The sequence below is a fragment of the Dendrobates tinctorius genome, unplaced genomic scaffold (genome assembly GCF_039654945.1).
Source record: "Dendrobates tinctorius isolate UK_male_01 unplaced genomic scaffold, ASM3965494v1 ptg000030l, whole genome shotgun sequence".
NCBI classification, from domain to species: Eukaryota; Metazoa; Chordata; class Amphibia; order Anura; family Dendrobatidae; genus Dendrobates; species Dendrobates tinctorius.
The window spans coordinates 6,496,916-6,521,156 of NW_027361698.1; the positions used below are offsets into that span (position 1 = coordinate 6,496,916).

General features: G+C 41.4%; 1 protein-coding gene across 6 annotated transcripts in view; it reads left to right on the forward strand.

Moving 5' to 3' along the window:
* The window catches only part of NPNT (nephronectin), a 148,801-nt gene that overhangs the window by 87,325 nt on the left and 37,235 nt on the right, over positions 1 to 24,241 (forward strand). For 3 of the 6 annotated variants that reach the window (XR_012231508.1, XM_073571824.1, XM_073571825.1), the window contains 7 exons: positions 7,338 to 7,430; positions 13,125 to 13,217; positions 17,664 to 17,783; positions 18,683 to 18,802; positions 20,014 to 20,148; positions 20,378 to 20,500; positions 23,508 to 24,080. Coding sequence is in view for 5 of the 6 variants with exons in the window: in XM_073571824.1 (XP_073427925.1) it covers positions 7,338 to 7,430; positions 13,125 to 13,217; positions 17,664 to 17,783; positions 18,683 to 18,802; positions 20,014 to 20,148; positions 20,378 to 20,500; positions 23,508 to 24,080 (1,257 nt within the window). In the remaining variant the exon portion in view is untranslated. The remainder of the gene's footprint in view (positions 1 to 7,337; positions 7,431 to 13,124; positions 13,218 to 17,663; positions 17,784 to 18,682; positions 18,803 to 20,013; positions 20,149 to 20,377; positions 20,501 to 23,507; positions 24,081 to 24,241) is intronic. The other 3 variants (XM_073571826.1, XM_073571828.1, XM_073571827.1) reach the window with 2 other exon arrangements.

Sequence of the window (24,241 nt, forward strand, 5' to 3'; positions counted from 1 at the left end):
AGCAGAACCGGACTGATGACAGCTGACTATGGCTCTTGTCGTTGTACACTGTGAATGTCAAGCAAGTGACCCTGTACTATCTGTCCCAGATATGCTAGCATGTCACATCCAGCTTTAATGCTGACATAGCCTTTTTCCAGGATGAAATCATTTATTTGTCTCTGTAAAGATAAAAGACTTTTATTAAAGAATGAAATTTTTATCTTGGCATCATTTTGCCTAATGAATTTTATCGTCATCTGCCTTAAAATATGGTATATGGCATATGTGCAAAGTACAAATACCAGTTTGACAGCTCCGTTCCAAAAGCTTGGTGCTACTATGGTGTGAAGGTGAATGAATTTTCTACAGTGTAAGACCTGGATCACATATTGGAGAAACACAGCCGAGTCTCGCATCTTAATACCCGGTACTGCCGCCGGCACTCAGGAGCAGAGCGTGCGGCTGCATGTGTTGCCATACACTCCGCTCCCAAGTGCCGGGTATTAACATGCGAGACTCGGCCGTGCTTCTCGCATGTGTGATCCCGGCCTTTGACATAAAAACCTTCCTATGTCTGAGAAAGCCGCTTTGGTGAATGGTAAAACATCTTCAAAATTTCTAAAACAAGTCTATTATGTTCTTTTAGATGAAATCAGATGCATAAGAAGGTACAATGGAATTTCAAAACATAGTATGTTTTCTATCCAATTAGTAGATATTTGATCACAATGCTGTGGCATGGAGTGTCAGTGGAATGACAGACGGAGCCTCCGCTCTCTGGAAAACACCTGAGATGATATGGACACTATTGACTGCATCATCTAAGGGGTTAAACTGCTGGGATCAATCATCACCAAAGTTTGGGATAAAAATAGGAAAAAAAAACCTAACAAAATAAAATAGTGTTAAACAGTGCACGTTCACTTTTAAGATTCATTCCTGCCACTGGCTACAATAAACCTGACTACTTGAGTCTAATGTCTATGACTGGCATGCTCTTTGATGTTACAGTGAGTAGGGTGCCAAAAAATTCAGTTTACGCCTGTTGTTTTAGAGACTGGATTTGAGCCACGTGGGCTATATTTAGGACATTGTGCTGTTTGATGGAAATTTGTTGTATACATTTCTTCTGAAGACTTTCAGCAATACAGTTATGACATTGAGGCTGTTCTATAAAATGGCTTAGTAAATATGCTAGGAGAAAATCTAAACAGATATTTTAAAAATACACTGTTCACATCAAGTTAACGTCTATCTTTTGTGGTATTCATTGGATACATTTCCAGACATGTACATCCAACAGTAGGCTGCAATGTATAACACTCTATGGGCATACAGTAGCATATGTTCGCTTGTAAGCTTCCATTTTAAAAACATACTCAGCAGTTAAACAAAGGAGAGAGATATAACAAAGCATGCCTATCTAATGTATTCCATTGAAATTTGTTCTGTCCGTGAGGATCTATGGACACCTTTTGGCATATGTGTCATGAGCTTTCCTAAAGCATATGGCGATCCTCACCTCTCCAGTGTATGTTTTTTTATCACTGCCCCTGATCTCATACTTATCAGCCACTGTCTCGTCTGTTCCCAGTCAGTCTCCAGGAGTTTGTGACCTGCCGGATTGCTCCAGTGTTTGCTGGGCCATCCAGAAGTTCCAACTCAGTGTACGTTTATGAGAGCCAGTACATGGCCAGAAGGAGGCTCGTATAGACTTACATTGAGAGCTTGTGACCTTTACTTCTGACTTACAATCAGTCAGAAGTTGTGGTCAGAAGATGGGGGCGTGGAGTCATATCAGCACCAGAAACAAATGAAGATGGCTGCTGGTGAGTATAATACTAGGATCAGGGACTTTGCGTTGGTGTAACTTCGCATGAGGCGGTAGACGTGGGAGAGGTACTCACCTCTTACACCATGGGACATTACATGAAAGTGTCCTGGTTGGGTTTGTGGACGTGTGTTATAGAGTGCTAATCCCTTACAAGCTGCATGCTACTGATGATTTTGATTGGCTAGGATCAGATGGTGAGAACTTCAATGAGGGAGACCACCAGTCAAAAATAAACTTTTTACTGAATGAAAATTTGGCAGGGATTATATACAGAAGATAGTGGGTAAACGACTTAATGAATATTTCCTTCACGATATGGAGCATTTTCTTAAATAGTTTCTATTCCTTTCTCGTAACTCACCTGGTTCATGTTTCCACTAGTTTACTTGCCTTCACCACAATCCAACTCAGTACTACAGGCCAGGTAGTGAAAGGCCTATTCTCAACTAGCGGTTCTGCATCTTCTTTCCCCTAAAGGGAACTAGCCCATATGGCCGGTACTTAGCTTCTTTGCTACTGATGCCTTGGAGATCCCGCCGTGGCACTCTTCATTATCAGTCCCAATCATTATCTATAACTATCCATACTGTTAGACAGAACACAATACCACCACTATTATCCTGCCCTCATATATTCTCCCATCCTGGCTCCATATGTCTCCATCCTGAACCTCTTATGTTCTCCCATCCTGGCCCCAAATGTCTCCATCCTACCTCCATATGTTCTCCCATTCTGGTTCATTGTGTCGTCATCCTGCCCCCATATGTTCTCCCATCCTGGCCTCATGTTTCTTCATCCTGCCCCATATGTTCTCCCACCCTGTCCCCATGTCTCTTCCTCCTGCCCCCATATATTCTCACATCCTGGCTCCATATGTCTCCATCCTGCCCCCATTTGTTCTTCTATTCTGGCCTCATGTGACTTCATCATGCCGCCATAATGTCTCCCATCCTGGCCCCATATGATCTCCCATCCTGGCCCCATATGATCTCCCATCCTGGCCCCATATGCTCTCCCATCCTGCCCCCCATATGTTTTCCCATCCTGGTCCCATGTGTCTCCATCTGGCCCCAATATGATCTCCCATCATGGCCCATATGATGTCAGCTGCTGGCCTCTGATTGGCTGTCGGCTGTTAACTATTGCCATGCAGGAAGCCGGTGGCTTCCTTCACAGCAGTAGATTTCAACTGAATGTACGTCCGGTTACTGAACCAGCTGAATCCTGCCCTGGGGCCTGGTGATCAGAAGTAAACAGAGGATGGACCAAGTCCAGGCCCCCCTCTTTGCTTCTGCTCTCCGGCCCACATACTGTAGTAAGGGCAGTAATGCTCTGGAAATAACTACTGAAGATGTGAACATAGCCCATTGTGTTAGGAGATCCTGGCCCCATATGTCTCCATATGTTCCCCCATTCTGGTTTAATGTGTCTTCATCCTGACCCCATATGTTCTCCCATCCTGGCCTCATGTTTTTTCATCCTGCCCCCATATGTTCTCCCACCCTAGCCCCATGTCTCTTCATCCTGCCCCCATATATTCTCCCATCCTGGCTGCATATGTCTCCATCCTGAACCCCATATGTTCTTCCTTCCCACATATGTCTCCATCCTGCCTCCTTATGTTCTCCCATTCTGGTTCAATGTGTCTTCATCCTGCCTCCATATCTCTTCCCATCCTTGCCCCATTTGTCTCCATCCTGAACACCATATTTTCTCCCATCCTGTCCCCATGACTCTTCATGCTGCCCTCAAATATTCTCCCATCCTAGCTCTATATGTCTCCATCCTGAATCCCGTATATTTTCCCATCCTGGCCCCATAAGTCTCCATCCTGCCCCATTTGTTCTCCCATTCTGGCCATATGTGACATCATCCTGCCCCCATATTGTCCCCTAGCCTGGCCCCATATGATCTGTCATCCTGGCCCCATATGATCTCCCATCCTTGCCCCCCATATTTTCTCCCATCCTGGTCCCATGTGTCTCCATCTGGCCCCAATATGATATTCCATCCTGGCCCATATGTTGTCAGCTGCCACTGATTGGCTGGCGGCTGTTAACTATTGCCATGCAAGAAGCCGGTGGCTTCCTTCACGGCAATATATTTCAACTGAATGTGCGTCCGGTAACTGAACTGGCTGAATCCGGGCCCCCCTCCTTGCTTCTGCTCCCCATCCCCCATACACTAGTAAGGGCAGTAATGCTCTGGAAATAACTACTGAACATGTGAACATAGCCCATAGTGTTAGGAAATTATGATATCTAAATTATTTTGACACTTTTAAAATGAGATTACTCATTGTCACCCAACAAAGGAGTGTTTTGCTAATCCGTTAGGTGATCGGCAGCTGGTTTACACTGATTATCAGGAAATGAGCATTCCTATTCAATAGATGGAAGCCCTGGGAAACGTCTCCCACCTTTCGATATTTGTGGCTCCTCTTATGATTAGCTGGCACGGCACAACGTCATTATGTGGCATGATCAAAAGAGGAGCTGCGGATGCTAGAAGGCAGGAGGAGGTTCTCAGGGCTGTCACGGAATACGGACTTTGAACTTGGGTACTGCAAATTTCCTCACTCAACTATAATATAGTAGATGTCATGCCTACTGATTTGCTACACTGTCTTCCCTTTAATTTGGCCCTAGTTCTTAAAACCTGACATTAGGAGCTAGGAGATGTGTACTGATCTGGGGAACTATGCACACTAGTTTGAATATTTTCTGGTGAAATGCTAATAGACTTTGTATAAAATACCGGTAGTTGTAAATAAAACGTATACCAAATATATAGTATATAAAGGCTACAGCGTTTGCTAATGGGACACTAAAGTCTGCCCTGAACCCGTACCAGTAAGCCCTTCTGAGTCATGAGATCTATTACTGTTGGGCAATGTTTTCATTTACAGAAAAGATAATGTGTGCTTTTAGCTGTAATAATAACTTATACAAAGACAGAAGGGAACTGGGACTTTTTGAGTGTTCTTTTTTTTTTCTTAAAGTTACGCATGTGGATTTCTGAGCATTTGCTAGATTTGATAGTAAAAATTATAACTGGAAAAAAGTATTGCTCTATGATAAAAGTAAACCAATAGGAAGCTAAAGCAAGAATTGTGAGAGGTTTACTAGGGCTATATTACAGTATGCTTATGTAAAGTTGCCACGAGCGGTAGTCATGGCTGAGTTGCTGTACAGTTACGCTTTTTACAGGAAAACAGTGTCCCAGTCCCAGTGTGCTGTCAAGTATGGGGTGCATCACAATCACTTAGAGGCCACAGACCTCCGCTGTCTCCAGACCTTCATCTTCTGGGTTCGCCGCACACCGCTCAGGGGACACTAAGTTTATTGCAACAAGAAACTGTTTACTAGTCAGTTCAAGTGGCAACACATAGGATAGGGTACACCACTCTATATTCCGTACTTTCTTAGCACAACACATCTTCAGCCCTACCATTCCTTTCTCTTTGAGCATTCCTCCGCCCACTGGCTCTGTTAGCCCCAAGGATCTCCTTTCCCTTTCTGCAGTGCACCCGTGAACAATTACTTTCTGTCTTGGTGTGTCCCCGTCCATATTCCCTTCTACATCAAAGGACATGATGTGCCCGGCAGCACCTATGCCAGACCTTGTGCTGCGTGCTTGACAGGAGAGTCTGCTCGGGATTCTACTGTGGCGTCCCACTGCCTTGAATGGTAAACACATGCTGACCCTAGCAGCCCAATGAACTTGTTACTACAGTTCTCTAACTCCCACTATCAGGAAGTGCCCACCTTTTTTTAAAGCTAGTTCCTCAAGAGCCACCAACAGGTCACGTATTCAGGATTTCATTAGTATTGCACAGGTGATGAAATTCTTGCCTGTCCAGGTAATGCAATGATCACTTGGGCAATACTAAGGAAATCCTGAAAACATGACCTGTTGCTGGCTCTTGAGGACCAGAGTTGAGGAATACTGCTATAGACCAAACCACTTAACTACGTGAACTGTACCTTTGCGAACCCAAAGGTAATCCTATGCTTACCCTGCACTATGCACTACTCCCATTATACATTAACACTTTACATTACTTACATGCTGCACATTACCATAACACATTCTATAAGATGCACATCACTATTCACATTACATGTAGAACCACATAACACTGTACACACAGCACAATTGTTGCCTTCAGGGGTTGGAACGCAGCAGAGCAGTCCATCATTATTCCACTTGCCAGTGAGTTAGGTACTAAAACTATATGGTCTCATTAAGGGTTTGTCTTGACATATTACTGTTCCCCAGCCTCCATTCCTGCATGCTGCCGTTGTCCAGTATTTGATGCTGAAATGCAGTTTTACCTCTGTAGGGCCAGCTAAGCTCAAAGATCCAGTGGAGCTTACAGGAATGTGCTCGTTTTCACAGGCTGATGGCGGACATTAAGCATTGGTCAATTAGCTACCTGTTTGCCCGTCAGGGGTCGTTCAGTAGCCTGTGAGGCAGACCTCATTCTCTATACTCAAAGGAAGATTATTCTGTATGCATTGACTGTCATTTTTCTCAGCAGCACCGTTCCTGTTGCTTATGCAGGATGATGTGCTACCGACAGCTATGATTTTTAAGCAAGCAGGTTTAAACATAATGTCACCCAACAAAGGAGCGTTTTGCTAATCTGTTGGGTGATTGGAAGCTGGTTTAACACTGGCTGATGATCAGTAAACGAGCATTGCTATTTGCACTCATTCACGATTATCAGCCATTGTAAGTGCGCCCTACAAGTCTACACAGGACAAATGTCAATGTGATTGCAGTGCAAATTCAACACTGAGTCTTCAGAAAAATCTGTACTTTTTGTTTGTGGATTCTTGAAGCAAAAACCATGCAGTTTTGTGACGATGCAGCTAAATTACAAAATAAAACTGTAATGTGAACTCAGCCTGTATTCATGCACACGTCAGTATTATGACTTGTTATAATAAGCCTTTCAACATGGACAATTATATCTCCCTTTCCCAGATTGTAACAGACAAATACAAATTTGGTTAATTTAATGCTTTATATTGGGATGTGTTGTCGGAGGGGAAGAGTTTGGATGATTAGCGAGCACACATTGTTTTGTTCATATAGCTCTACTCTTTATAAAGATGTGAAGAATATTTCATGTATCACGCCTGTACAGATGAAACAATGGGATCCTCGTACTATTGATACATTGATAAAGCTACACTGCCACATTTTGATTCTCCTTTTTCATTTCAATCCTTATCACCATGAGCATTCCAAATCTTAGGGGAATGTCAACTTTGTTCACTAAATGCAATGTTTTAGTCCAAGCATAATCAATTGTTTTTGTAATTAAAAAATGCAAAAAAAAAAATAAACCCATACAGCTTTTTTTAACATCATTTGGCATTAAACCATAGTGTTATTGATTCTGAATCTTTCAGGTCGTCTTCAGCAACAAATTAAAAATTGGAGAAATAGGATAGTGAAATATACATCAGTGACCAGTCAATATTAATCTTTTCTATCTCTGTTTCTGTAGCCGTTTGCCAACCAGGATGTAAACATGGGGAGTGTATAGGCCCCAATAAGTGCAAATGTCACCCGGGATACACTGGGAAAACGTGCAATCAAGGTACGTGGGCTCTTTTATTGTTGCTTAAGTATTGCCTGTAAGTATATTTTGACCAATTATTACATAATTGAGTTGATCCAAATGATTTGCAGGACTCTGGTCTAGTGGCCCGGCCGGTTGTCCTCGACCACGAGGTCAGAGCAATGTGAACCTTCTACCTTTCAGCGTTTCCGTCTCTTCTTTTAGTTGCCCCGGGGCATTGCGCCTCAATGTAATGATATTGGCACTGTGGATGCAGGGTTGCCAACTTGACTTTTTATTTTTTCTGAAGATCACAGACAAATAATATTTTTTATGGACACATTGAAAAAAACATAATAAATCCTGATGTTATCAGTGATCCATGTCTACAGTCCATAATTATGATATGCAGACATTAGCTGCATTCACTGTGAGATGTAAAATGATGAGAATTGCAGTTATAATAATCTGTATAAGTTTCTTCACCTTCAAAAAAAAAGTCACGATTTTTATGGACATGGAGAAAGTGCCCTATTTTTACAGACTTTCCTGAAATTCCTGGACCATTGACAACCTTGTAGGGATGTCGTATGTAGGAGAAGATTCACAAGGCTCAGATCCAATTACTGTATGTGTTGAAAACCTGCCACAATATGGCAACTGTAAGCTAATGTTTTGTCTCTCTATCTTGGAAAGTCTATTGAGGAGTCATACTGCACATCCTGCATTCAGAACACCACTGACCCCCAAATTCTTCACCAAAAACAAAAGCACTGTGAATGTATCAAAAATTCTCTAAAACATTGTGAGTGTGAAACAAGAAACCAGCATAGTAGTTTGGGGAGATTTGACATTGGATTATTACTCTGATACAGTGGGTATGGAAAGTATTCAGACCCCTTTAACCCCTTCACCCCCAAGGGTGGTTTGCACGTTCATGACCGGGTCAATTTTTACAATTCTGACCACTGTACCTTTATGAGGTCATAACTCTGGAACGCTTCCATGGATCCCGGTGATTCTGACATTGTTTTCTCGTGACATATTGTACTTCATGCTAGTAGTAACATTTCATTCAAATAACTTGTGTTTATTTGTGAGAAAACGGAAATTTGGCGAAAATTTTGAAAATTTCGCAATTTTCCAACTTTGAATTTTTATGCCCTTAAATCACAGAGATACGGCACACAAAAAACTTGATAACTAACATTTCCCACATGTTTACTTTACATCAGCACAATTTTGGAACCAAAATTTTTTTTTGTTAGGAAGTTATAAGGGTTAAAAGTTGACCAGCGATTTCTCATTTTTACAACACCATTTTATTTTCACAAAAAAAATACTTCAGGTTCAATTTTTTTTATTTTACCAAGGGTAACAGGAGAAATTCGACTGCAAAAGTTATTGTGCAATTTGTCCTGAGTACGCTGATACCTGATATGTGGGGGGGAACCACTGTTTCGGCGCATGGCAGAGTTCAGATTGGAAGGAGCGCCATTTGACTTTTTCAATGCAAAATTGGCTGGAATTCAGATCGGACGCCATGTCACGTTTGGAGAGTCCCTGATGTACCTAAACAGTGGAAACCCCCTACAAGTGACCCCATTTTGGAAACTAGACCCCCCAAGGAACTTATCTAGATATGTGGTGAGAACTTTGAACCCACAAGGGCTTTACAGAAGTTTATAACGTACAGCGGTACAATTAAAAAATCATGTTTTTTCCACAAAAATGATCTTTTCACCCCAATTTTTATTTTCCCAAGGGTAACAGGACCCTAAAAGTTATTGTGCAATTTGTCCTGAGTACGCTGATACCCCACATGTGGGGGTAAACCACTATTTGGGCGCATGGCAGAGCTCGGAAGGGAAGCAGCGCCATTTGACGTTTTTGGCTGGAATTGAGATCGGACATCATGTCGCGATTGGAAAACCCCTGATGTACCAAAACAGTGGAAACCCCCCACAAATGACACCATTTTGGAAACTAGACCCCCTAAGGAACTTATCTAGATGTGTGGTGAGCACTTTAAACCCCCCAGTGCTTCACAGAAGTTTATAACGCCCGGGCGTGAATATAAAAAATTCGTATTTTTTCCACAAACATGATCTTTTAGTCACCATTTTTTTTATTTTCCCAAGGGTACCAGGAGAAATTGGACCCCAAAAGTTGTTGTCTAATTTGTCCTGAGTACGCTGATACCCCATATGTGGGAGAAAACTACTGTATGGGCACACGACGGGGCTTGGAAGGGAAGTAGTGATGTTTTGGAATGCAGACTTTGATGGAATGGTCTGCGGGTGTCATGTTGCCTTTGGAGAGCCCCTAATGTACCTAAACAGTGGAAACCCCCCACAAATGACCCCATTTTGGAATCTAGACCCCCTAAGGAACTTATCTAGATGTGAGGTGAGCACTTTGAACCCCCAAGGGCTTCACAGAAGTTTATAATGCCTGGGCATGAAAATAAAAAAATCGTATTTTTTCCACAAACATGATCAATTAGTCCCCAATTTTTTTATTTTCCCAAGGGTAACAGGAGAAATTGAACCCTAAAAGTTGTTGTCCAATTTGTCCTGAGTACGCTGACGCCCCATATGTGGGAGAAAACTACTGTATGGACACACGTCGGGGCTTGGAAGGGAAGTAGTGACGTTTTGGAATGCAGACTTTGAGGGAATGTTCTGCGGGTGTCATCTTGCCTTTGGAGAGCCCCTAATGTACCTAAACAATGGAATCCCCCCATAAATGACCCCATTTTGGAAACGAGACCCCCTAAGGAACTTATCTAGATGTGTGGTGATCACTTTGAACCCCCAAGTGCTTCACAGAAGTTTATAACGCTCGGACGTGAAAATAAAAAAAACATTTTTTTCCACAAAAATGATATTTTTGCCCCCAATTTTTTATTTTCCTAAGGGTAACAGGAGAAATTGGACCCCAAAAATTGTTTTGCAATTTGTCCTGAGTAGGCTGATACCCTACATGTGGGGGTAAAACACTGTTTGGGCGCATGGCAGAGCTTGGAAGGGAAGGAGCACCATTTGATTTTTTCAACTCAGAATTGGCTGGAATTGAGATCAGACGCCATGTTGCATTTGGAGAGCCCCTGATGTGCCCAAACAGTGGAAAGCCCCAATTCTAACTCCAACCCGAATACCAACACACCCCTAACCCTAATCTCAGCCCTAACCCTAACCCTAACCCTAGCCCTGGACCTAACCCTAGCCCTAACCCTAATGCAAAAATGGAAATAAATACATTTTTTTTATTTTATTATTTTTCCCTAACTAAGGGGGTGATAACGGGGGGTTTGATTTACTATTTATGGTGGTTTTTATGTTTGGCGGCTGTCGCACTCTAAAAGACGCTTTTTATTGTAAAAATAGTTTTTGCATCACCACATATTGAGAGCTATAATTTTTCCGTATTTTGACCCACCGAGTCATGTGAGGTCTTATTTTTTGCGGGACAAGTTGACGATTTTATTGGTACCATTTTCGGGCACGTGACATTTTTTGATCGCTTTTTATTCCGATTTTTGGGACGCAGAATGAACCAGCGTTTCATGAATTTCTTTTGGGGGGTTGCGTTTACACCGTTCCGCGTGCGGTAAAATTGATAAAGCGGTTTTATTCTTCAGGTCAGTACGGTTACAGCGATACCTCATTTAGGTCTTTTTTTATGTTTTGTCGGTTTTTTGCAGTGAAAACTATTTTATATAAAAAATAATTATTATTGCATCGCTTTATTCTGCGAGCTATAACTTTTTTATTTTTTCGCTGATGATGCTGTATGGCAGCTCGTTTTTTGCGGGACAAGATGACGGTTTCAGCAGTACCATGGATATTTATATGTGTCTTTTTGATCGCGCGTTATTGCACTTTATGTTCGGCAGTATGATAATAAATCATTATTTTTTGCTTCGTTTTTTATTTTTATTTTTAAAGGGGTTAACTAATGGGACTGTTTTATAGGGCGGGTCGTTACGGACGCGGCGATACCAAATATGTGTACTTTTATTGTTTTTTGTTTTTTTTTTATTTCCAAAAAATGGATTTATTGGGGGAATATTTTTTTTTTTTTCTAATTTATTTGGCGATTTTTTTAAAATTATTTTAACACTTTTTTTTATTTTTTTTTTTTACTTTATTACATAGTCCCAGGTGGGACATCACTGTCCTGTGACAGATCACTGTGACAGATCAGCGATCTGTCACAGGCAGTGCAGAAGGCTTCCTCATGCCTGCGCTTTGCAGGCACTGAGGAAGCCAGCTTCCTGCGGGCCCCTGAAGGCCCCCGTCACCATCTTGGATTCGGGGGCCTGCAGGAAAGGAGCCCCCTGCAGCAGCGCTGCACATTGCGCTGCCGTGGGGGCTCAGGGAAGCACGGAGGGAGCCCCCTCCCTGCCGATGCTTCCCTTTAACCCCCGGTACACCGCGATCATGTTTGATCGCGGTGTGCAAGGGGTTAACGTGTCGGGGCGGTCCGTGACCGCCCCTGACACATTGTGCCGGGTGTCAGCTGTGATAATCAGCTGACACCCAGCCGTGATCAGCGGCGCTCACCACGTGGGCGCCGCTGATCGCGGTAGACGTACTATCCCGTCCATGGGCATAGGGGCCCGGGTCCCATGGAAGGGATAGTACGTCGGATGTCAGGAAGGGGTTAAATTTGTCACTCTTTGTTTCATTGCAGCCATTTACTAAATTAAAATAAGTTCATTTTTTTCTCATTAATGTATATGAAAATTGCTGCCCACCAATGTTCACCATCCACCCTGACAGAACTGGAGAGGACCTGAAAGGAAGAATGACAGAGAATCCCCAAATCCAGGTGTGAAAAACTTGTTTCATCATTCCCAAGAAGACTCATGGCTGTACTAGATCAAAAGGGTGCTTCCACTCAATACTGAGAAAAGGGTCTGAATACTTATGACCATGTGATAGTTCTGTTTTTATTTTTTAATAAATTTGCAAAAATTTCTACATTTTGTTTTTTTCAGTCAATATGGGAAGCAGAGTGTACATTAATGAGAAAAAAATAACTTTCTTGAATTTACCAAATTGCTGTAATGAAACAAAGAGTGAAAAATTTAAAGGGTCTGAATACTTTACGTACCCACTGTAGCTCCATTCAATGTGTATTGATCACTTCTGAGAAAAGCAGATCTGTGCTTATTCCAGCACCCACCGGTAAATAATCCTTTCAGCTGACTCCATTACCAGCAAGGAGGGTGAGCTCTTCATTTTCTTTTTTTATGTAATCGAAGAGCAGCATGATGTAGGGGCTGAGAGCCTGATTCCAGTGATGTCTCACTTACTAGGCTGTTTGAATACAATCAGTGTTTTATCAGCAGGAGATTATCACTACAGGACTAGGTGTTTCAAGCCTCATAATCCATTGCTCTGTGTATCCCCCCCTAGCCACTGATAATCAGATTTCTGTCAATGTCATTGTTCATGGAAAGCAGCTAATTAGTGGTATGGAGTTTGTAGTCTGTGTTTGTAATATGTACTTAGGTGTCACCTTTACATAAAACCATGACTATTAGGCATTTTCTTTCTTTCTTGCACGAGGTAAATAAAGCTCTTGTTGATATTGTTTAGTACATGTTCCTCCTATGCAGTGTCTGGAAATAAGCCCTACTTTGTCATATTTTATTGGTTTCCTTATGTAATCCACAATCCACACACAAGAATTGTTGACCTTCTCTTCCTCCTTCATATGAAGATGAGCGTCTATTGACCATCCAGCCAGGCTGGTATCATGAAGTGCCTGTTTTCTATCCTGTCGAATATCCGACTACAGAGTTCCCTCCCGGGGGTGAGAATATCTATTGTCTACTACCCAAGTGCACTCCTCGTTCAAGCATGGCTGTAGGAGAATGAGCAGGCTCTTTGGCAGAAGGCTTCCCCTTTTAATGCAGGACTGATGGCTGTACCTTGAAGACCAGGCTTTCAAAGGCATGCAAATGAAATATGGAATGCAAGAACCTTCCTTTTCTGAGAATGACCTTTTTTCTGTATCTATTCTATCCAGCCTGTCTATTCCTACACCACAATCTCTTATTCACTTTCGCTTTAATACGGAACTGTAATCTTAAAGGGAATCTGTCAGCAGGTTAATGCCACCTAATCCAAGAGCAGCATGATGTAGAGACAGAAACCCTGATTCCAGCAATGTGTCACTTACAGGACTGCTTGCTCTAGTTTTGGTAAAATCACTTTTAGCAGCAAGCGATTATCACTAGAGGACTAGTAAACCTACTGCCATGTAGTTCTGCATATTCCTGAGCTCTGTATTATCTTGCCCTACCACTTTCTGCCGATGCACATTATAGACAGATAGCTGTCAATCAGTGATGTGGGCAGTATAATAAAGAGCTCTAAATTCAAAGAACTGGTAGATCTGCAGCCAATAAAACAGTGACAGCAAGCAGCTAATTAAGGGACATATCGCTGGAAACAGGGTCTCTGCCACTGCATCATTCTTGCACTCAGATGGGGTAGCAAAATTCCCTTTATGGTGCCCCAAACACAAAATATAAAAGTCATTTGACATGGCTGATTTTGACCATATCAAACGTCAGCTGTTTTGGTGAGATAAATGATTGCTTCAATTGGTTTCTGTCAAACGATCATTAGTCATGTGATAAGTGGTTTCATTACTATAAGTCAGATATTCTGTATACAATATGACAAAGCTGTGAGCACAAACCCTGACTGTACAGCTTCACTCATCCCCAATAACGTGCTCTTCGCTCAATTGTCTGGGAATATTCACCTGTAATGTGTTTTATACAACAGAAGAGGGAATGAATCTTCTAATGATTCCTCCACAACAGTATGGGCCCATGTGCTATATAGCAGATCCATACAATAGGATAATAATGGCCGTTCACCTAAGAACTGATCATCACAGAAACTGTAAAGTAATAAAGGGAATTTTCCCACAAATGAAATTTTTCACTCATTCACAATAGCGGGCACAAGGAAAAAATAGACGAGCACTGTACATTTGTCCTCAAAACTTTCCAACATGATCTCCTTTATTTACTACTGATGCTCATCCAAGGTCCTAATTTCCCTGTATATTCCGTTGAATGCTACGAGATCATTTTTTGGAGAATCTTTCTCGATGAGGCCATCATACATATTAGATACAAATCTTATGAACCTGCTGATTTAGTCAGGATCAGCCGACCATCCAATGTGCTTCGACTCTGCTCTGATAAATTATATCTGTGGAAATAGGGATCAGGAGGTTGGAATCAATAGTACAATCCCTTCTATCGGTGGGGAGATAAGCTGTGCTAGATGATTCTGGCTGTGGCTCCAGGGTTGCCAACCGTACAGAAATTCCATGATTTATGGTGTCCATGACTTTTTTTTCGAGCTAAAGTAACTTATACAGATTTGTTTGACTGTAATTATCATCATTTTGCAGTTTACAGTGAAGGCAGCTGATGTCTTCATATCAGAATTATGGGCTGGAGACATATATCACTTATAATCATGAATGATTTGTTATGTTTTTCCAATATGTCCTGTAGTGCCGCGGTAGCACGCTGTGCAGTGATGAGGCAGTGACCCACAAAGTTCCAACACAAAAGTCTCTTTAATGCGTTACGTCACAGCATTAAATGTCTAATTCACACAAGTGCATAGCAATTAATGTTCAGTTCACTATATAGTACCCAGTATCCTCCGGATAGCAGCCGGGCACATATACTCTGGGTTACCCAGTCACTACACACGCCGGCTTACCTTCATAACCAGTTGCTGTGGGCGACTGCACCGCCGTGTCAGTGTCTCTTTACTCACAGCTTTTCCACAGTACACAATATCCCTCAGTTTGCAGCCGTTATACACGCTAGTCCTCCTTCAGGCACAGGACAGTCCACCTCCAGGACCAGTTTCTGAGGGCAACTGCACCGCTGTGTAAGCTGTGGGTGCCAGGCTACTAGCTCCCTTGGCCATTTTGGCTCCGCTGGCCTGTGTTGCCTCACACAGGTGGAGTTCTGCAACACTGACTGCTCTGCACACTAGCAAGCACCAACTGACTCTGGCCCTGACACTGACACACCCTTACCCTTTACTGCAGGGATTTTAACTGAGAACTGTGGCCTTCAGCCACATGGAAAACCCGGCCTGGAATGAAAGAGACTGCAGGACTATCATCCTGCAGTCTGTTTCAAAACACAACAGCCAAAGCAGGTTTTCGCAGTTCTGCATTGGACACTGGCATGCCCAAGACTACACTTATTTTTATTACTTCTAGTCTGCATTGCAGTCACCGCTACGCCCATGACTGCCATGCACTCCTATGACCTTCATACGCCTCCATGCACATCCTGGGGAGAACACACAGTGACCCCTACCTGTTACATCAGTCACTGCTTCACCATTGCAATCACAACTACACCTGCGACTGCAATGCCCCCTCATGACCTTAATACACCTCCGTGCGCATCCTGGGGAGCACAAACAGCGACCCCTACCTGTGATACCAGTCACTGCCTCACAGTCCATAAAAAATATTGTCTGTGATTTTTTTGAGCAGCTGTCCAGAAAAAAAATAAAACTTCAAGTTGGCAACCTTGTGTGGCTCTCTCATAGAGACCGTAGAAATGCTCAGTGAGCATTCCTGGGTATAGGGGGTCCGGTGGGATAGCTGTCAGCCAAGTGTTAGTTCTAATGTTTATGGCCAGCTTTAGACAACTGTGACCAAGGTATAATAATATCATGGTATTGCTCATAGGACAGTGTTCTACCAGTGGGTGGAACCATTTAGATCACGACATACTGATACTGGTAAAGTATCACGTACAATTTTTATAGAAGACAATCCTTTATCTTAAATATAATTTCTGGATCACCTCTCCGCTGATTCCGCACTGTAGTTCTTGTATGTATCTGTGCTTTTCTTCTGTCTTCACCTAAAGCACCTTTTCTGGCTGAACACCAAACTTCATGGAAGAAACTTGACTTGTAAGCTGTTTTCTGTGCATTTCCCATGTGCGGCATGCTAATGTGTACAATTGAGGAATCTATAATATGTGGACATACCTGACATTTCATAATATCAATCACTTTTGGGTAGATTATAGTTGCATAGTTTGTCAAATGTTATGATTCCTGCTACCTACCTAGTGAATAGATGCTCCTAGGAGATCAAAGAATAGACCTGGGCAAACCTATAGGGTTCACTTCAAGTTCCAGGTCACATAAATCCTTGATTGCGCATTCAGTTTATGGCTATAGAGGCCACCATGGCAATTGGTCAATATGTAACTTATGTTTTCATTCCCTACCTCTAAACCTTGCACACAAGCAAGATAATTGGCCGTCAAGCCATTAGTCTGCCAATAGTGGCCTTCCCTAATGCTCCCCGATAGTCATACTATTACTGCCCTGGTGTAATGGGACAAATGGATTCCGAAGGAATTGAGATTTGGACAAGAAGGTGCTGATTAATATAATTTTACACTCTACACTTTCATTTTTTAAATATTTTTTATGTAAAAAAAAAGGAAAAAATGTGCATATAGTCTTGTACGTGATTAAAAATACAGTGCTGTATTGTGTCTACAGCTCCTATACAGACCTATGTCTCCATTATTAGACTGCAGTCTGATTATGGTGTCATTCACCTTTGCATTTATCATCATCTCCTCTCAATCTGGAAAGTAGGCTAGTGAGAAGGACACATGGTAAGGAGTGTGGGAATGTAGAATCTAGGCGTTTAGTACAAGTCTGTGTCCATGGAAACACATAGGCCCGCAGAGGAGCAATACACTAAATGGTAGATTTTCAATAAAGACTATTTGTGAAGCTGTTTAAAAAAATCAGTTAGTTGTAAAAGTCTGCATATCTTATAGATACATTTTAATTGGAGTATGTATCGATGATGTGTAGCTATGACATCGCTCCATTTCATGAGGCTAAAGGCACCGATCGCTGTGTTTCAGCATGGGTGATGGAGTAATGCCCTCAGAGACATTTATAGTAATGAGTTGAGGTTTTATCATACAGGACAGTGCAATAGGTTTTTAGGAGGTTTCTTGGTTCTAGGAGTAAAGAACCAACCAAATGGTCACACAGATCCACATAGAGAAACATTGTATCCTTCTCAGGTTCCACTAAGGACATGCTAACCACTCTTGTTAATTGTTCTTCTGCTCCAGTCCTGTAGAGATACGGCATTACAACATGCCAACATACAGTATTTAAGATTTTCAAAATGAAAAAAGTATTTTCCTCCATACAGATCTAAATGAATGTGGACTAAAGCCTCGACCGTGCAAGTACCGCTGCATGAATACATTTGGGAGCTACAAGTGCTATTGTCTGAATGGATACATGATGATGCCCGATGGAACGTGTTCAAGTATGTCCGTTCTCTGCCTCGCATTGTTATACCCTCATTAGTGGCTGCTGATCTATTGAAATGTATGACCCCTGGCATTGATCTCTGTTCTTCTTGTTCCCTTTCTGCAAACACTACAAATGGGTTTGTTTGTGCTCACATGAAGTCACGTTTGAAAATGCTTATACCAACGAAAATGGCGGGTTTTAAATAAAGGGAGAGATCCATTTTTTGGTCTCTATATCTGTTAGCAAACTACCTATTATGTATGTACAGTAGATAGCTTTCGGCTAGAAGATCATTCAACTGACCAGTATCTCTCCTGACTCTCGCAGAACGCTCAGTTCAGCCATGTGCCCCTGTGTTTTTATGACAGCCAGTTCCTATATCCAGGGAGAACAAAAGGGTGTGTAGTGGGGGAGTCGGGAGGACCCCATGCACATCAGACTGTCTAACGATCATACCGCCGGTACCGGCAGGCTCAGCTGACTTTCGTGCAATGTGTAGAGGGCTCTACTGGATGCCATTGGATCATTAATAATAATAATAATAATCTTTATTTATATAGCGCCAACATATTCCGCAGCGCTTTACAGTTTAAGAGTTTCAAAACACAAGTCATAAGTAACAATGTTAACAATACAATAATTAAAGCAAAATAAGACGAAATAAGACAACCCTGCTCGTGAGAGCTTACAATCTACAATCTACACATTCAGTACTGGAGCCACTGACAACCCCAGTAATAACAGTTTCATAGATAAGCACCAATAGTTTTGAAGTGAATAATTCATCTGGTAATCTAGGAAAGACTAGTACTGACAATAGACTTAGTAACTGAATCTAAGAATATTACATGTATAGTTGTACTACTACTGTTATGATAATAAATTATAAACATTATATAAATCTTCCTTCAGATGCACATACCTGCTCTATGGCAAACTGCCAATATGGATGTGATGTTGTAAAAGGAGAGGTCCGATGCCGCTGTCCTTCCCCTGGTTTGCAGTTAGGAGCAGATGGCAGAACATGTGAGGGTAAGTGGTTCTTGGTATTCACTCGGTAATCAGTAATCTACCTACATTTTCTCCAGGCTCCGAAATCCGTACTTGTGAAAATAAAAGTGTTAATTACCTGGATGTGATTGGAGATTTTAGGTCTTGGCATGGCTGTAGGGTAACTAACAATATTGCTATACAAATCATGATCATATTGGCGAGATATCAGACTAAATTGACATTATCATCCTAACTGTGCAGTAGTTATTTCCCGTGGACTTAGCAGCAATCCATTCATCCCATTCATCTAGCAATGCATGATCCAGCCTGATATGGCAAGGGACCTGAGAATCAGGCCAATAAAAATGCTGATGTTCACCAGTATAGGCGAAAGATCGGTCAGTCTATGGCCATAGTAAATGTAAATGTTGGCTGAATATGCTGATTTAGACAGGATTGATCGACCACTTATTGTGTCCAGGGGGAAAAAAGATATTGAAATCCAATATGTCCGGCCCTTCTTTTGGCTTGGGCTTAGTAGCAGACACAGCTGCCTAGTAGCATGCATTGTTCTCCTGGTGTTTGCATATTCTGCTTTCCTTCCACACCCAAAAAATACTGATTGGTTAATTAGCGCTATATGAAATGGGACCTAATGAGTATGTGCCTAAAAAGGGTTTGATTGAAAGCCTAACTCAACACAGTGACTGGTGAAAAATGTCTATACTGCGCTGCGAAATATCTCCGCACTATAAACAGGCGGGACAACATAGTGTCCAGTAGTTTGAGGTCTGTTACAGTCTTCAGGTATGTCTGCATTGGGGTGTGCTGTAACTTCACTGCAAACACTTTCATTAGTTACTAAATGTAAAATAAAGGGAACCTGTCCACTCCCGATATTCCGGTATAACTGTTTTGTGCCGTTCCTCTGTTAATCCTTGTAGAAATGGACGAGTACATTGACAATTGTGTGTTACTCATCTGGGGTTGTTCTTACAGATTCTGGCACTGTTCGCTCACTGCTAAACAGTCTCTGACTTTGTATCCATAAATATTCAGGCGGATAACAGAGGAACAGAACAGTTCAGACCTATAAGAAAGGATTCCCCCAAATCAATATGCCACAGGAAATGCAAGAATGTACAACAGACCAGTAATACCAGATATCATTTTGGAAGATTCATTTCCACAGTATTCATTCTTTTATGTAAGACACTAATGTGCATTTTTCCTTTATGTCTCTTTGCTAGATGTTGATGAGTGCACAACAGGAAAGGCTGTATGTCCAAGATTTAGGAAGTGTGTAAACACGTTTGGAAGCTATATTTGCAAATGCTATCCTGGATATGACTTAATCCATGCACATGGGAAATACCAGTGCTTCGGTAAGTTCAAGCTTTTTATATAGGGCACTTATGTTTGCCCAATATCACTGACACCAATGGACGCTAGTACTTTGATAATGTATGCAATAAATAAGTCTTCATTTACAGAAAAACTGCCAAGGTTAGTAATTCCACAGAAAATGATAGGATGGGATATACTCCAATTTAGGCCATTTCTCTAGTTATTGCTGATGTGACTCTTGAATACCTATTTTATCTCTATGGACAGATATCGATGAGTGTTACACTGGGGACTATCAATGCAGTAGCTATGCAAGATGCTACAACACACAAGGATCCTACAAGTGCAAGTGCAATGAAGGCTACCGGGGCAATGGAGCTGACTGCACACGTATGTGTTAGTTAAGTGTTCAGGCTGTTAGCGTGTATAATACCATTTTTCTGTAGATGTGCAATGCATTATTATGCTTTAAGCAGAGTAAAGAAAGTTATTAACCATTACAGGGAGAATAGCAGTATGGGCTGATTAAGACAGCGCGTTATTTTGTTGAATCAGACATATACAACACACTTTACTTGCACTGTTCTCCAACCAGTGTCAGGGCAACGTCTCCGATTCTCTGCTGGTGACATCTGCAGATATTATAGTGCACTACTGGTAATAGGCAAGTCAACAAAACATTTTGTACCAGGCTCAAAACCATATCCCTGGAAGATAACAATAAAGTGTCTTGTCACTTGGGTATATCTTTTATAGGCTTTTTTGTTTTATTTGTGCTTGTGTCATTCAGATGTCTGGTTTTCACATACAAGTACATACAAGTGTCTTCCACAGATAGACCTCTTACTTAGTATAGTCCATGGGCCTGTTCACGAGACACCGGAATAGCGTCTGGAGCATTATATGGGGCCCATCATATACTGGAGCAATATATGGGGGCCTATCATATACTGTATGGAGCATTATATAGGACTTATTATATGGGGCTCATTATACTGTATGGAGCAATATATGGTGCTCATTATACTGTATGGAGCATTATATGGATCTCATTATTTTATATGTAGCAAAGTATGGGGTCCATTATTTTGTATGGAGCAATATATGGGGCTCATTATACTGTATGGAGCAATATATGGGGTTCATTATACTGTGTTTAGCATTATATGGGGCCTATTATACTGTGTGGAGCAATATATGGAGCTCATTATACTGTATGGATCATTATATAGGGTCCATTATTCTGTATGAAGGAATATAGGGGGCTCATTATTGTGTATGGAGCGCTATGTGGTGCCTATAATACTGTATGGAGCAATATATGAGGCTTATTATTCTGTATACTTATAGAACAGAGGGGAATGAGGGGGTACAGGAATAGCTAGCTCACCAAACGTAGATTAGCAGTCTTCTTCTGTAAGGCAGTGCATGGAGCCGTCCCAGTCTCGGACGTGGAGGTAAATGGTAAAAAAACAGTGATATCCTCCAGCGGTAGCCAAAAAATATATAAAAAGTAAGATTTATTGATCACATTAAAAACTATAGTAGCAAATCACCAAAGAAGATCCATAGACATAAGAGAAGCAGACCAACTAGTTTCTGCTTGACGCCTTAATCATGGTATCTTTTGTTGTTTCTTATCCAAGAAAAAACTATGAAACTTGGACCAACCTCGGATATAACTCTAATGAAACTCTGAACAAAATTACCGGTGTAAAAAACGGATCTCTGAATGAGCGTTTCGCTAAGTTTATATGTGCTATGGCAGAAATCAAGGGTGGGACAAGATTTACCAAGCTAAATATTCCAGAATTAGTGAGCAATTTCTTCGCAAAAATTGTCATACATACTTTGCACCGTGGATAATTGGAAAGGAATGTTTAAAATGTGACACTGTGCTCCATAATTTTCCATATTTTAAGACCGCCTAGTCTTATCTGCCTCACTGAAGTTTTAAAAACCACTTGGCTTTTAGTGCACTTTTACGGGAAAAGAATTGTTTATTATACGTGCAGCTTGATTATATGATGTAATTTCTACAGAACTTTACTTCTAAGTAGTCAGGGGTTGGGGCTCACCTCCTGATCTTTAATGGCTACTTTAATTGTAAAGATAACTTTATTTAAAGGGAACCTTCTGGGAAATAACCTTCTTGCATATAATTATATAAAGTACTTCATCTTTCTTTGAAGGGCAAGGAGTATCTTCAAATGCGTTAAAAGTTTATGTTATAAAATGCATGTTATCATTGTGTTTTATCTCTACATTGAAAATAAATCCACATGAAAATTTTAAACCATTTTAGCATACTAGATCTCACTAGTTATTCTCTAAAGTTTACCGATAGATTTCATTTTGAAGCTGCATAGCCTTCTGGTGTGGTTATAGTCAAAAATCCAAATGAAAGACCAGCCAAAAATAATAAAAAAAGGTGACTTCCAAAATAAATGATAGACCCAAAAAGAGGGAAGTAAACAACCCAAAATAAAATATAAATCTTTTATTAGCATATAGAGTAAAAACTCCCACAAGGTGATAATAGTACAAATACATATTTGAAAAAAGTGTGTAGAACAAGGCAAAGTGAGCTCCAGGCAACCAGGATCAAAAGAAGGACCAAATAGAACAGGCGAATACTCAATAAATAATAGTAGCCACATGCAATAGAAAATATAATGGATAAAAATATAAACCCAGTGGGTATGGTGAATAGAATCAATCTATGGCACAAAAAGAAATTTAAATGTAGGAGTACACGAGCAAAGCAATTGGATTAACAGTTGCAAGTGTTATAAAAGACCAAGGAAACAATGTGTTGCATATATGATGTTTGGGGAGGGTAATCAGCATGAAAAAAATGCAGTGTGCTAAAGTGCAATTGCATAAACGTTGGAGACAACCCAAAGAATGACACCCATTGCAACAATGGGACCCAAGGACAATAAATAGTGCAAGTGCTGTCAGTACATGTTTGAGTGTGGTTGCTAAGGAGGGAAAAACCCCGACACGCGTCTCGCTTCATCGCTTCTTTCTGGGTGCATCAGTCTGATGACTGACCCCCCATTGTTGCCTGGAGCTCACTCTGTCTTGTTCTACACACTTTTTTCAAATATTTATTTGTACTCTTATCTCCTTGTGGGAGTTTTTACTCTATATATTAATAAAAGATTTATATTTTATTTTGGGTTGTTTACTTCCTTCTTTTTGGGTCTATGGTGTGTTTATAGTGTATATTTCATTTAGAATATTTTTAATCACTGGAGAAAAAGTTGTCATTTTCTTCCTTTTTACTTGTTATTTAGTACATTGTCTATTATGAATATGAAAACAATATTCCTACATACTGCGTTAATAATATGGAGATGGTAGATAATGCTATGTTGTTTTTTTCCTACAGCTATTCCCCGTGTGATGATTGATCCACTAGGGCCACATAATTTTCTACCAGGTAAAGATAATGTGAGAAACATAATTAAAGGAAATGGCAGCACATTAAGTGGTAGTGAAGGAAGCAGCAACAGGATCCCAGACTTTGGCTCCAGACATCCTAAGTGGCCTCCCTCACCCTCTATTACAGCAAAGCCTCAACCAAAGACACCCAAGCCCACAACTAGGCCAGCTCCACCTGTAACACGGCCACCTAATCCTGTAACAAGGCCAGCACCAAAGCCAGTAACTAGGCCTCCGCAGCCAGCAACCAGGCCTCCACAGCCAGCAACAAGGCCACCACAGCCAGCAACAAGACCCCCACAACCAGCAACAAGACCACCTCAGCCGGCAACAAGACCACCTCAGCCACCTCAACCAGTCACAAGGCCACCTCAACCAGTTACAAGACCACCTCAACCTCCAACGAAGCCAACACCCAAGTCACCAATAGTTGTTACAACAGCTCTTCCTCAGTTCTCAACCAAGCTACCAGACAATAACAGGATCGAGGACCAAGGAAAACAAAGAGGAGATGTGTTCAGTAAGTCTTTTCAGGACATTTATTTTTGAATTAATGGTTATTAAATGTTATGTGCAGGACAAGTCATCTTCTAAGCAGTATAAATAATGGGCGCTCCGCTGTATTAGGTACTGTGCCCGTTCAGTCTTTTCTGATAGTGCTCTCACCAAATTAGATGTGCA